Source organism: Cuculus canorus, chromosome 2 (genome assembly GCF_017976375.1).
Source record: "Cuculus canorus isolate bCucCan1 chromosome 2, bCucCan1.pri, whole genome shotgun sequence".
In the NCBI taxonomy this organism is placed as follows: domain Eukaryota; kingdom Metazoa; phylum Chordata; class Aves; order Cuculiformes; family Cuculidae; genus Cuculus; species Cuculus canorus.
Genome location: NC_071402.1, coordinates 50,579,135 through 50,594,862, shown reverse-complemented (window position 1 = coordinate 50,594,862; position 15,728 = coordinate 50,579,135). Strand labels below are relative to the sequence as shown.

The 15,728-nt window shown below is 37.2% G+C and overlaps 1 protein-coding gene across 2 annotated transcripts in view; it reads right to left on the bottom strand.

Moving 5' to 3' along the window:
* ESCO1 (establishment of sister chromatid cohesion N-acetyltransferase 1) overlaps window positions 1-15,728 on the bottom strand; it is a 35,289-nt gene that overhangs the window by 7,686 nt on the left and 11,875 nt on the right. The window contains exons 8-10 of one of the 2 annotated variants that reach the window (XR_008448651.1): window positions 8,165-8,296; window positions 1,154-1,276; window positions 475-564 (exon numbers count right to left, since the gene is read on the bottom strand). Coding sequence is in view for 1 of the 2 variants with exons in the window: in XM_054059317.1 (XP_053915292.1) it covers window positions 475-564; window positions 8,165-8,296 (222 nt within the window). In the remaining variant the exon portion in view is untranslated. The remainder of the gene's footprint in view (window positions 1-474; window positions 565-1,153; window positions 1,277-8,164; window positions 8,297-15,728) is intronic. The other variant, XM_054059317.1, reaches the window with a different exon arrangement.

Here is a 15,728-nt window from a genome sequence, read left to right as displayed (position 1 = left end):
TCATAACCTGAGCTGACCCTGGTTTGGACACAGGAACAGAATTCGTGACTCTGAGACCAATTTCAACGTTAATCTATTTTTATACAAAAGTCATTTAGAGAATGGTGCCATATTCATGCTGTGTAATAACATTAATATATTTCAGCTTAAATACACTAGGAAGTTTATATTACATAAAATACCTGGCAGGCATTCAGCAAGTACATTATCAAAATGTAAAAAAAAAAAAAAAAAAATCAGTTGGTTGCTGCTCATCCCACCCCTGTTCAGAACCAATCTCGCTATGAGGAAAGCGGCAGTGCTTAAGGGGGAGATGTCTGACCCGCTGGTGGAAAAAGCTACAGAACCATTGCCGTCCTGGGTCCAGCTTCAACTGCTCACACAAATTATACAAACTTTCCATGAACATTCTCACTCCTTATATTAAAATATTCAACAAAGTAACATACACAGGTCCAGTCCTTTTCTCCATACCTTTTTAAGTGCATACTTTGGGTCATCAGGAAGAACCATTATTATCTTTCCATCAGGATATTCGGCCAAAATCCGCTCCTTTTTCCAACCCTAAATGAAACAAACACTTATCTAAACCATACACGAGATGTACTTTTACAAACAGAAATTGTCTATTATTGTTCTAGATACTGAACTTAGGCAGAGACTTCACACTGTTTAGCAGTTGCTTTGCTAGAGAAGGAAACTTCAGCTAGCTTTTTAAAATGAGCACAACAGATATAATATGTTCTTAATAATAATTTATACAATAGCCTAACTATATCTAGAAACAGTTTGTGAAAATGTCCTGTAATTGCCCAACTAAATTTTCTCCCCCAAGACTACAAGGCAAACTGAATTTTAAAACAGAAGTAGCAAACTTGGCTCGCAGAACTGATTTCCAAACCTATGTAATAATTATTTTCCAAAGTCCAGTGAATGGGAAAAGCCCTAAGTTTTAATAAAATATTTCTTTTTAACATAGTTACCTCCACAAATACACACTCAGTTTTAAAGTTTGGCATGCGAAAGACCTCCAGGAGGTACTAAGTGAACTGATTGGCATGCAGTTGCCCAAAATGTAAGGAATAGTTTATTTTGTTACTGATCATATTTGTTAAAGCCACAAGAAGGATACTAGAAAAAATTTTATAACTACCTTCTAAGAATCTAATGGGGAAGGAGGCTACGTTGTGTGTATCTGAAGTATAAACATACTCAAAAAAATAGAGGTAATTAACTCTTCTTCAGATCCACACTCGTGGTGAATAATGAGCAGTACCTGCATGGAAAAAAACAAAACAAAAAAGCCACTTAAATCTATTAAGATGGGACTGGCAGATATTAGAACTCAAGTTGCTTTGAAGGGACCTAAAAATAGTGATTGCAGAAGTAACTTCAGCCACTAAAAAGGCTGATCCACCAAGTCTTACTCAAAGCAACTTTAAGTAAAAAAGCCTTTGAAGAAACAATATTGATGGAATAATTCTCATTGAAATCTATATCTTCCCATAGAATACCTTCAACTAAAGACCAAAACAATGGAATTTGGCACTGAATGAATGCCACATATACTACCACAAAAAAAGCGTTATAATACTTGATCTGTATCTCACTTTAATCATGCTGATTTTACTCCCTTACCCCAAACGAGACATGAAGAAAATAATTTTAGAAAAGTATCTACTTGCTGGTTGCCCTGGAACTATTTAAGTGTGAGTTTAGCACCCAGATGGCAATGGCTGCAATACAGACGCCATTTCAGTCCTGCGAGCTTCTCATCTCAGTAGTAGTTGCACTAAACACCAACACAAAAGATGATCCTATTTGAATTTTCATATATTTTAGTCCAAACACAAAGGGCAGTAAAGAGCAGCATCACAACTCAGGTAGTCAGAGAAGTTCAGTTTGTGGGATTGTAACGTGCCTTTGGAGACTGTTAGAAAAGGTGTCCAAAAAGTCAGGTAAGGATTACTACTGTCCAACATCAAAGACCATTCTCTCTCCATTTTTACAAGTTCTTTTGTTGCCTTTTGGCAGCCGTTTTCCCTGCAGAAGCTTTCTGTAGCCTATTTTAAACCAACCACAACCATCACTCAGCAGATAAATGCAATGCATTTGATATCCTACCATAGAGCATCCAGAATGTTGCAGGCCTAAAGCAGAAAATTCTACCCTAAATTTCAGGTGAAGTTATTCTGTTAACATAACAGCCAGGTATTACCAACCTGAGGGACAAAAACATCCCTGGACACCTTACTGCTCTTATACTGTTAAGCAACAGTGTATTAGCACAACTCTAAAAATAATTCCAAACTGCAATAACTGACTCTCTAATACTTAGAACTAATTGTTTTCATTATTATGCACCGACTAACATAAGTGATGAGGATATACAGGGACTCATCATATTCACAGGAAAGCTAGTTTGAACTAAGGTATTTTAGAATTTATTCAGAAATTTATGTTTAAAAGGAAGCTTTCCAAAAAGTTTCTGCAAACCCTAAGCTCATCCAAGATATTTAGTTAATTTGGTTTACATCAGAGGAGACATTTTAAAGTCATATTCCTTTGTTCTAGCAGCAGCTCGAAGAGTTTCATAAACAAAAGCTAACATTTCACGTAAGCATCTGCATCTTCAGTTTCCTTATTGTTCAGCCTTAGTAAGGAGTGAACTGTCCTTCTTTTAAACCAGACAAATGGAAATAATGCACAAGATGGGTCACAGCTCTTTTAACCTTAAAGCTGTTAAGGAAAACGTGCTATGGCTTCAACTGGGGCTGATCCTATTGCATAACTACAATACACAAAATATGCTTTAGCACCAGTACCTTGCACGTGGTCTGAAGATTATCTCCCTTAACACATCTATCAACATGGGCTTTCTAACAAAACTCCATTATTTTAACACTATTAAACCATCTTGCAGACTGTTGCGTGCTGTTTCAATCACTGAGAACTGAAGCAGGATGCCTTCACTCAGGCAGATGGCAAGAACACCTCACTATAGTAAGTAACAAAGTCATTGTGTCTGCAACATACTATAACATTCTACTGCAATGTCAGAAAATTTGCTTTTCTTCTCCTTTTAACTGACATTACTTTAGGGCATTAAGGCTTATTTACTGTTGAATGAGATGCCCAAGCATTTAGATTTATTGCTCGTGATGAGCAAAGAACTTAAAATGAAAGTTGTCATTTCCACCAGGATACACGTTCTGCAAGGCCTGGAGTAAAAGAACATGACTACACCACTCCTCCCCGATATTGGAAGCCTGTGCTTCACAACACATTACCTAGAGCCAGCAGCAGCAAGGCACGTAAAGCGTCATTGCCACAGCTGGGCAGACTGGTGCTGTATAGAGCCCCACTGGTGTGTAAAAGCTGATGTATCATCCTCCTCCCTCTCCATATTACAGTTATTTATTCTACAGGTATTTGTAATCTTTTAGGAGCTTAAGGCAACTCTGTGATGAACAGTTAACTAATTTTTTATGTACCTCTAATTTTTCGTCCCAATTAAAACAAGATTAAAGATTGCTCCTGCTCCCTTATTAAGCTGCAATGGAAACAGAATTACAAAAGTAAGAAATAATTAAAAAAATTGCAACACAGATGAGCAGTCTCTACTGCATTGTGAGATAGTAGCACGGACAGTCATTACGGACACGCCGTGTAGTGCATTGCTATAATGAGTGACGTGGAATGCAGTTGGAAAGACAGCTCCAACATTAATGGCATTGTAGTTGAAGTAATCAGGGCTCAATTTCAAATGAATTACATCCTGCTTACAGTTTAATAATATTAGATGTAGATTTGCCTCTAAAGGCATAAGCTAGGAGACACAGACTGCTTCCCATGCATTTCCTCATGGTTTAAAGGTTCTTATGTAAGAGTAAGAAACGGGAGAGTAGCCCTGGTATTTTCCTATGTATGTCTGTTCTGGCTTGTCTGTACTCCCCATTTTTCAAATTAATACAAATACACAAAAATCAGTGGTAGATTTTCTTATACCAGTTTTTCCTCACAAATATTGGGATAGTGAGGAAAATGTAGCTAATCCTGTACAATTCTTGATCTTCACTAAGAAAAGCTTTTATGAAATTTTCCCCTAATAATCCAACTTAAGTACGAAATTTTGTGCACATTTATTCGTGATAATTTGCAGCAGAGAAATGGGTCTACTGCCTTCTTCTTCCCAACTCCTCCATCAAATTCTGCCTCTCTTTCCTACAAACCTAACACGGAGAATGAGGCTTTGATTGCAGGACACACTAAGGTCCTCAGTTTCTACTATAAAATACAACACTCTGTTAAAACTAAGATTATTACAGAATACAGCTAATACTAAGAACTTTATTTGAAATACTATTAAGTTTTATATTGTACAGATGTATCACTTTTAGAATGAATGCAAATCAAGACAACCACAAAATCTTTCTAAGGCAACATTCGGTTCATCATCACCTTCAATCCAAATACTCTATTAACTTTTGGTTCCAAGAAGTCAAATATTGTTTGCTTTTTTAATTTAATCTGAATTTGTAAGCATCTCACAGATGGGCTTGGATGCAATTAAAGCAGAACAGCTATTTAAAATTTATTATATTAGACATTAGCCCAAATAACAGCTTCTTCCACCTTCTTCACCTTAAAGAGGATGAGCTTGAAATACAAACAGAAACTCCATTTGCACCAGACACCTGAATCCACAAGCATTTCCTAACTTAAGTATTCGGGTTTGCAACTTAAAAACATCATTAAAGATAACGTCTTGCTCTTAAAAAAATTTTGCAGAAATGGTGAATGGATACTATGTGGTATCATGGAGAGGATACACAATTGGTAGTGTGGTATACAGCTACAGGATTTTATGAAACTGACCCATGCATCCATCCCACAAAGCCATCCACCCTCCTTGAGGCAAGGCTTGGTGTGTACGTCATCACTCAACGCACGCACATGCTAGAATGGCGTAATTTTTCTGGATACTTTCAGATGTCTGAAACCAGAAGGACAGCGAGACAAATTCCTACACTTGTCTGCAGTAGGGAACATCTCCCACACTAATCTATTCCTGCTCCAGTACTATGCCTGACCAATCTACCTTATTGCTTATTCAATTTGCACATTCCTGTTAACAGCAAATATCACCCTTCAGAAAGCCCCTATCAGACCTTGCAAATCTTCCATTCCCAAATCCAGAAAATATCAAACTTGCCAAACTTTCTGCCTGCAATTCCCTTATTGTCTCTATCAGCTATCCATGACAAAACAAGTATCCGAGTGCCATCTCCTTGTTAGCCTGTTCTACCTCTAGAGGCATCATGGAATTCCTAGAGACTTAAAAAGAAACATTTACTAAAAGAAACAAGCTAGGCCTTAAAAAATAAACAAATAAAATCATATTTTTGTTTAAGATAGTAATTTATAAGTCAACTATTTTCTGGCTACTCAGTACCACGAAACAGCTGCATGCAGGTGAGCAAGGCACTAACAATAAAGCCCATTTTCACAGTTCACAGCAAGAAGCTCCGGCGTGATAATGTACATAGGCTTTCATTTTGTGATTCTGCAAAATGAATCATCAATAGAACTACAAGGCACATAACAAGAGATGCTCAAAAGGGAGAAAAACTCAGACTGGGACTGAGTCATATGGCACAAAGAAAGTGAATGATAAGAGTTAACGAAAAATGATTCTAAGTCACCTCAGAATGGCCTCCAAATCAACAACGTCGTCAAATATATTAACTACATAAAAAAAAGAAGATCCGGAGAGCTAATAAAGTAGCACACCAAGGTCACCAAGACCAGATGTTCCTGGACCAGAAAGTCTAACCAAGAAGTTACCAAGGCTTTCTCTAGTACAATTTTTTTTTTCAATTCCATGATGCTATTGTGCTTTTAAAAATTTCTGTCTAGGAAAGGAAGGTAGTTATAGTCTCAACACAGTAACTACATACAAGTATGTAGAAACCAAGCATTACCTCACCTCCAAGCCGTCCTTCCCAACAATTCCCAGTCTAGCAAACCTCCAATAACCAGCAATCATTCTTCTGGCATTTCTGGATGACTAACAATTAACAGGTAGAGACTTGGTGTACTAATTCAGTGGCAAGAAGGCTTATCTAAAATTCAAATTATTTTCTAAGAGGGGTGGGAGATATTTCTGTCACAGACACTACCTCAATAAATTTAACCAACAACCACTGATTATGGGCCAAGTACCTAGTGTATAAGACTCATCCATTTAGCATGGCAAATGTTACTTATCCATGCAGAAAAGAGTGTAAAATTCTATGTCCTCTGCTGCGAGGACAGACTGAGAGAGTTGGCGTTGTTCAGCCTGGAGAAGAGAAGGCTCTGGGGAGACCTTATAGTGACCTTCCAGTGCCTGAAGGGGGCCTGCAGGAAAGCTGGGGAGGGACTTTTGACAAGGGCATGGAGTGACAGGATGAAGGGGAATGGCTCTAAATTGAAAGGGGGAAGATTTATATCAGACATTAGGAAGAAATTCTTCACAATGAGGGTGGTGAGGCACTGGCACAGGTTACCCAGGAAGTCATGGCTGCCCCATCCCTGGAGGTGTTCAAGGCCAGGTTGGATGGGGCCTTGGGCAGCCTGATCTAGTGGGAGGTGTCCCTGCCCATGGCAGGAGGGTTGGAACTGAATGATCTTTAAGGTCCCTTCCAACCCAAACTATTCTATGATTCAATGAAATTGGTGTGAGAAAAAAAACAGTCAGAGGGGAATTTAAAGACTTCCTTTGCCTCTTACTCTACAGTTTCTGTTCTAGAAAGTCACCTAAATCTTTGTTCTGTAGCCTTCTACGGTGTCACAGAACACAACTAGAGTGTTAAAAAGATTTCAGAGATAGAATCGTTTACTCATTGAACTGACAATACAAAGAATTTGCTTGAGTGCACAACGTGTCAAGTTTTAAGATGACTAAAAACAAGAGAAAACAATGGGAAAGTTTTTCTCAAACTAGAAGCATACCTAACTTTATACACAGTTGTTCACAACTGTTCTAAGGCAGCTTGTTCTTTCACTTTTATTTTAATCATGTTGTTACTCTAGACATACATACAAGAGAGAAATTTTGGGTTTTTCATCTACTAATTATTTAAACTTCAGTGCAGCTAAAATGCATCTAATGTGTATCAGAAGAGATCTTTCAAGACGTCTGGATTATTCAGAAAAACCTAACCAAGAACAGAACAAATACCACAACTATGTACCAGATAGTTTCAAACACCCTGGCTATGAAGACACATCTTCATATTTGTAAACAGTTGGATAAAACTGAGCTTGATATTTAAGAGTAGCCCAAAAGCCATTTGGTACCAACATGAAATGGATTGGTGGCCTCAGTTCATTTATCCTGGAGGTCTTATCTACTCGAGTGTAGAGTACTGAAGGTAACATGTGTGATAAAGAAAACAAGCTTTGTTGTTTCTATTCTGGATTTCAGACATGTGAACAGGCATTTCCAATAAGTCATGTAATATCAGCTAGTGTGAAGTAGCTGATTTTACAATATACTTTGTATATAATTTTTCAAATCTGATCTTTAATATGAGATATACTTAGATATAGCACATATAATGAAGTTATGGAAGAGTACTTTGGACTTTATACAATCATACTATCAATTCAGTAAAGTTTTAATACACTATGAAGTTGTATCAGCTGGATTCCTAGGCAGCCTCTCTTCAAATTACACATAAATAGAAAAAGTAATTTAGAAGTCATCTAAGATTACACAATTACAAAAATGGCAGAATCCGCTCTTTACCTGACTATTAAGCCAACCACTGCAAACACCAGTTGTACTGAAACCTGTATTTAGCACTTTCAGAACAGTGACATGCCTTTGTCTTCCTATCACCACCCTCACCTCCCCACCAAGATTAGGGACTTGTAACAGAAAGAATACAACAGCAATGAAACACCATTATCCTATTAAATTTTTATGCGTTACGTATAAGCTGTCTACAGTGGCTTTAAAATAAAAGGATTTTACATTTTTTTCCCAAAGAGGATTATTTACAGCCTGCTGTGACACTAGTTTGTTAAAACGCAACTTAACGTAATACAAACTGTAACCAGTACACAGCAAAGAAAAGATAATGCTTATGTCTTCAAAAAGATAAGGTTTTCTTACCACATATCTCACAGCACTTATGAACTGGTTATGAAATAGGAGATGTTGGGTTTCATCCTCTGGATTTGATGCAGTGTAAAGCATTCCACAAATATTACAGGAAATGGCACCAAATCTCTTCTGCCCTGCATCCTATTAAAAAAAAGAAAAAAAAAGAACAACAAAAAAAAAGTATTTGTCAATTGCAAGCACAGTGAATGCAGTTCAACAGAACTTTCACCTGATCAGACATGTCTTTTATAACTTATCTTCCGGAAACTCAACAGACAGGCTAAAATGGCGTGAAATGGGAGAAAAAAGTACAGAATTTAGAATTTCATCTTTCAAAAACCTACTTCGCCTCCAAAGACATGGGCATCAATCACAGAGCAAACTCTACTTAGCATTAAAATTCTCTGTCCTGCATTAGGCTTGAACAAATCACTTCTCTTTCATTTTATGTAATACGAAGAGCAGAGAATTCTTCCTTCATTACCCTACTTGCAGTAAATATAATCATCTTCTACACAGAAAATTCCCACACCAAGCCCCACAATATTTGGTTTTCCCTACAGTTCTGCTGCTGCCTGTTTTTTGGTTGCGAGTTGCCTCTAAGTGGGCTGAGGGTAAGCCAGAATGTTTGGAAGGTTACTACAGAACATCTGCAGATGTTGGATAGCAGCTATGATACAAATGGAAGATCTTAGTGTTTTACTCACAACATTTTAGGTTACCCTCCTATTCTATAACCAATCACGACCAAACTTGGGGCACTACTCAGTGTCTACTGCTTTGCTATCTACTCATTAAAATAGCATTATTAATTTGGAAGTACAGTCAGTTAGGGAGTCACTGCCTAAAAAAGAGTGAAGAGAAAAAAGCCTGCTTACAGAAGGAAGTTTACACATTACTTCTTACTCCTTTAGTCTTCAGAGGTAAGTTTAAGTACATATAAGAGCTAGGTGACAGCTCAGCTCTCCACACACCAGCAACTTATTTCAAGCAGTCATTAGGGAAATCTAAAATGTAGGAATCAGGGTTTTTTTCCCCAGAAGAGACTAAAGGTATAACTGGCCAGGCAAACTCAGAATTAAACTTCTCTAAAAGCACGTACACGGAACTTAGCAAAAGAAAAACTGAATCTGAGTAGTCACTGCTTTAGTGGCATGTCAATTCCTACTGCATACAGAAGAAACAGGAGTACATTAATTTTCTGAAGGAAAAAGGAAAAGATGGACCAACCCTGAGGTTAGATTTCGCAAGTCAGAATAAGATGAGCTTTCTAAAGGCGTAAAAATTGAATCCCACACATTTTATTTTACTTGCAGACTTCCTTTAAAGCAGCAATATAGTTCAAAGCAAAATACCCATCTGGCCACCAAACTATTCTGCATTTCATGGGTTTATACACGAAAAATGAAAAAAGGCAGCTCAGCAGGAAGGATAATGTATGGCGATTATCTTAAGATAAACTAATTGAACTGAACTTAGTAACTCCTATCCTGAAGATGAAGAATACATTCCCTATATCTAGGGTAGGATACGTGAAGAGGAAGTCTACTTTGATGCTTGGAATACACTTTAAAAAAAACACGACACGTAAATTAGAAAGCAGGCTACATAAAGCAACTCTTAAAATACTCAGCACATAACACTACTGCAGGAAGTCTCAGAAAACAACTCCTGTTCAAGTGATCAAGAAGCTAAAGGTATTTAGGCTAAAATATCTATCTATTAGTTTACTAAAAAAAATTTCAAGCCTCAAAAAAGCTGTGTGTAGGAAGTCATCAAAAAAGTCATCAGGCTCCTTAGCTCATTCCATCTTGCTTTGCAAATATATATGCTGTTTTGCAAGTCTCCAGGAAGAGATTATTTTCCTGGAGTAGTACTGCCACACTGTATTTTACAGCCTGACATTCTTGGATGTTGCTGGTATCAGTGGCTTTGCGTTTTGGCAGCGACTTTTTGCTTGGTTTTTTTTCATTTGTATTTTAAGGCTTTCACTGAGATTACTAACTTCTACATGCATTCACAGTCTTATTAGCAGGCTACACAGAGGTTAATATAACCTGTTATGTGAATTATAAGAAAAAATCCACACTGTAGTAACTAAAGCAATCTTGAACTTTTTAGCCTTAACAAATGCAGACTATACATTTTAGGAAACTCTTTAGAGGGTCCTGAGGGCAGTAAAGAAGAAAGTACTTCAAGGCTATTTCAAAGCCACCTACTGGACACAATGCTTCAGACAAAAAAAAAAAAAAAAGCAGCTTTGTAAATCCAATGCAGACTGCAACAGGAAAACCAGGACATGCAAAATAAAGTCAGGAATTAAGAAGAATACATGTTTGTACTTTAACAAAACATTTACATAATCTGACTCTTTTTAACTTGACGCCATTGCATAAGCAAAAGAGGAAAGGGAATGCATCAAGAGAGAAAAAGTGCTCCCAAACAATAGAACACCGCATTAAGGGTTCCCAGTCCTTCCCAGTGAGGAGGGAGGAACAACAACGACAAAAAATCCACAACCCAAGAAGACCTTATGCAGCACATGTGAGAGTAAATAAAAACTTGAAACCGATATTTTTTTGAGAGGGAAAAAGTCAACCAGCAAACGTCAGATACTGGGTGCTGGAGAATAAATCGTCAATTTGTCACAACTAGAAAAAGAGATCTGACTCTCAGAACTTATTTCTAGAGCAATATTTAAATGTGGGGTTGCAGGCAGAAAAATGTGTTACTCTGATAAAACTCAATTTTCTAAAGAGTAACAATAAAGAGCAAGGAGACTTCTATTTCCTAAGCAAATCCTGCACATGTAGATGGCAATTAGGCATTCAAGACATGTCAGGTAATCCTCATTAATATAAGCACAGGACATACAAGGTCCACTGTTTCAAGGCTTGCTGTAATAGAACATTGCAACAATGCTGCCCTAATCTCCAGAAGGGTTTCTTAATTCTGTGTTAGACAGAAAGAAAAGTCTTACCAATATCTTCTTTGAGAAGGTGCATGTCTGCTGATCCTCCATATGTGGAATAAGGAGCCCTGCAAGCAAAAAAGGCATTTGGTGCCTCTGTAGGAGATGAAAAGGGGCCCCCTTTTTGTTTTTCATCTTTTCTCTCTCTTCAGGCACAGATTAGGTCACCGTCTTGATTACCTACTGTTAGTTAGAGAAAGACTTTTTCCTCTAGTCTTTTCACAGAACAAAGAATAAACCCCAGCCATAGAACCAGGCAGGCTGGAAAGGATAGATAAGAGCAGCATGAAGGAACAACATAAAGATTTTTGGGCTCTCTGCAGAACATGAAAAGGTCAAAGAACACTATTTCAATGCAGGGTGCATTTCAGACTACAGCTGATGGGTAGATCCCCTTGCTGACCAGAAGGATCAGGAGACATGACCCAACTCAGAAACAAGGCTGCAGAATTTTACAAAAAGTACAGCAAACAAAACCCACACGCCTCATCGCCAGTACACATCTTTTTGAAAAGCTATTTCAGCCAAAGGACATAAATCAAGCCGAAACTTTCAGAACTGAGATGTATTTAGTGTATTTGAAAAATAAAAACAGAGGGTCATCATCTGTCATGAAATGATAACCTCACTTGTCACTGGCTAAACAGTATGAAAAAAATACAAAGCTAAAAACCAAATTTGTACAATATTAACAATAGAAAATTTAACTGTTCTCAATCCATATAAAATCATTATTCAAGAATGTTACAGAGAGTGTTCCAACATGTAGAGGTTTTGGCTGGGATAAGGTTAATTTCCTTCACAGCCGCTGCTACGTTGCTATGTTTTAGATCTGTTACCAAAACAGTGTTGATAACACAGGGATGTTTTACCTTTTGCTGCACAATGCTTACACAGCGTCAAGGTCTTTTCTGTTTCTCACCCTGCCCTGATGGTGAAGAGGCTGAGGGTGCACAAGAAGCTGGGAGGCGACACAGCTGGGACAGCTGACCCCAACAGAACACAGAGATGTCCCGTGCCATAGTTTGTCATGCTAAACAATAAAAGCTAGAGGCAAGAGGGAAGAAGGGAAGGATGTTTGGAATTACAGCATTTGTTTTCCCAACTGTTACACATGATGAAGTCCTGCTTTCTTGGAGATGGCTAAACATCTCCAAGCTGATGGGAAATAGTGAATGAATTCCTTGTTTTGCTTTGAAGCAAACTCAGTTTTTGCTTTACCTATTTACACTGTGCTTATCTCCACACATGAAATTTCTCATCTAACCCTGCATTGGGGGAGCGAGTGATCAGCTGCATGGTGCTTACCTGCCTGCCAGGGTTAACCTATGACACAATGTCTGTAGCCTTGGTGCCTGAATTCCTGTATCATTTAACCTTAGAAACATTCTCAACCTTCAGGACAAAGGACACCAAACAATTCAGGTAGACAGTGCTCAGATTTTGCTGCTGAAGCAGAAATGCAAAGGAGTGATAATAAGAAAGGATGGCCATTACTGCCCTGCTAAGAATGGAGCTATTCCAAAGCATAAGATTTGTGTGGGAAGAAAGTGACTGCTTGCAGCTACCAATCTCCCTCTCCAGTCACTTATGCAGTAACCATTGCTTTGTTTTTACTGGGATTACAGGAAAGAAAAGAGGAGGTGCTTAAGTAATAAGAACAACAAAAGATTGCCCAAAAGCCATTCTACATTTCTTCAGAGAAAACAGCCAACCAGTCTATACCAACTTAAAGAAGAAAACAACAGCTTTGAATGATAGCTACACAACTTTCTTCAGACTCATGAGAAGTCCCTTCTACAGTTATTATTTTCACTGAGGCTTGTGTTTTCAGCCTAAATCAAAATACTTCTTTCATATATTATCTATTTCAGTCAAACATGAACTATGTTCCAGTTCGACCAAAATATATGTAAGGAAAAATTCAAGTATAACATCCAGATGTGTAAACGGACTTAGTGCATACATCACTTCTACATATAGCACCAAATGAAACCTGAGAATCAAAGGTATCTTCCATTAAGCAATCCTGATCCATGCATTTGCTGATACTTATAAAGATCATCTACATTTACTCATGTTTGCTTGCACCTAGCTATTAACTCAGATATCTAGAAAGGTAGAGAATTCTCTGTAACTCTGTGCTATCTTTTTATCACTTCAGTGATTAGCTTTCAATGTTCAGTCTTTTCACGCATTCTTTCCTAAAAATGGTGAGTATAATTTTCGGAAGACTAGCCTGATTTTCAATGGAACATGCCTCTTCAGTGTCATAAAACAGAAGTATCTCTGTACCTCACAGGCCATTATTTATAATGTTCCTTTTGTAGCTTTAATAAATTCCTCTTATTACGGTCAAAATTTTGTCTTATATCTGGCAGGCAAGCAGAATTTTCAAGAGGCAAACAACTGACTTTCCTGCTCTTGGATGTAAAGCATATCTCATTTTATGAAAATTGAAAAAACATGCTTTGTACATTTCGACTTCTTTCCTTTTCAGAGTCAAAGGATTAGATTATTTCACACAAGTTCTCATATTTGCACATCAGATTCAAGCTCTTGGAAAGTAAAGAACAATTTTAGTGCATTACTCTATTCCAATATGGAGCTTCATATAACCTGTCGACTGAGCATTTAAATGAAGCCAGAGGGTACAGGTCACAAATATTCACGACAGACTGTTTCTTTAAATACCAAATCATGGACTTAAAACATAAGATATTTTTAGCCTCATCTTAATTCTTCCCTCCAGTGAAACAGATCATGCTCTCCTCAGTCTGAACCTAAATCGTTGCACACCACTTTAAACATCACTGTGTCCTGTCACTGTTTGTTTTACAAAGTTTGTTGCAGCATTAGATGCCTTGTTGTTTTCAGCTGAAGTACTATGCGCTGAAGAGACTTGCTGCTTTTTAAGATGTGCAACACCAAGTAAATCAGAAGAAAACAGAAATAAGCTACCTTTTTTCTGAGTTGTACCTCTACAAAATGAGGATGACTTTATGTTTGAAAGCTGCTCAGATAACTAGAGGATGTGTACCAAAAAGAATGGTGCAAGTACAGCTACTAAACACTTTTTTTTACAAGTTAGTTGTATTATTTTACTTCTGTTATAGTCAAACAGCCTTAAATCTTGTTAAAGATTGTATTACCTAAAAAAAATAGAAAATTAATGTATTCATTATAGCAATCATAAGGGACATAACGAAGGCAAGATGCATCTTCATGGAAAACAAAGACCAGTTTTACCCTAACAGCTCTCTAAATGTAACTCAGCAAATGAAAAGGTTAGAACACACGGACAGTATTGTTACATCCCAGGCTCTGAGCCTGAGATACCATAAAGACAATTAAAATGACAGATGTCAAACTTAAATACAAAAGATTAGGAAAAACAGCAGCTAACAAACCCAGCAAAACAGTGTATTATGTGGTGAGTCAACCTATGTCAAACTAGTTTTTCTGCTTCGGTTACAGAAAGAAATAAAGGAGTCTGTACATACATTAAGATAGACTGGCTTGACAGATCTCCAAAAGAATCAGATCTCATGGTAAAGAACCCAAAATTGCACCTTCCAGGCATTTAATTTTTTTAAAAAATATGACAAAGTGCAAGTTAAATGTTCCTTTCTAAGAATAAAAGCATGACTTCCCAACTTTGCTCAAGGTAAAGAAGGGTAATGAAACTGCTTCTCTAAATATACATGCCAGAAACTTGAAATAAAAATGATTTCCAGCTATTAACTATAAAATTTTTTACAGATGCTATAAATGCTAATTTAAGTGATTTGACTGAGTGTAGTGAGACTGCTTGCCGTATATGAAATTTCAATCTGAACAGCTTTAAAATCAAATCAATCTTTTCTCTGTCCTCAGAGGATCATTACAAAAGTACATAAACACCTTTGAAAACATCTCCTTAACAAAACAGCAAAAGGTCCAGTCATTCAGAATCCACATTTAAGAAACTCACCATGGTTTTGCAAACAAAATTATTAATCACAAAATGTAGCTTATTTTGTTACATGTATTTAATCCCCAATATTTTGAGTACTGAGCAAGTCTGTTAATGTAGAAGTCAATTTAGCAATTATTCCATTCCCCTCCAGACTCTAGCACAAACCATTCTAGACATAACAAAGTTTTGTCTCCAAAGTAATTAATGTCAAGAAGAGTATTTTACAAAATGGCTTAACAAATATTTGGGTTCCTCTATAGGTTTTGACAATGCTAAAAGCAGTTTCCCCTCAGGTAAAACAACAGCAGGGCAATACCTTACCTAATGCTTACTTGGTGATGTGAACTACAGACATGACCAAAATGCCCTTTCAACACAGTAAAAAGCCTACTCTGAACTAAATGCAATCAAAGCGAATTAGATCTGTATGAAGAGCTGATATATATGAGATATTATGAAGCTGTTACTTTCACACTTAAAAATGAAATACAGTGCTCACTTTCATTTTCCAGAGATATGCACCAGAAACAAAAAATGAGGTCTCTCCCATTTTCCCCCATTTTTCTTGATTGATGACCCATTCCTTATACTCTAAAATTTTGCTAGGTAAATAACTTAAAGCTTCTAATGTTGAAGACCTAGCA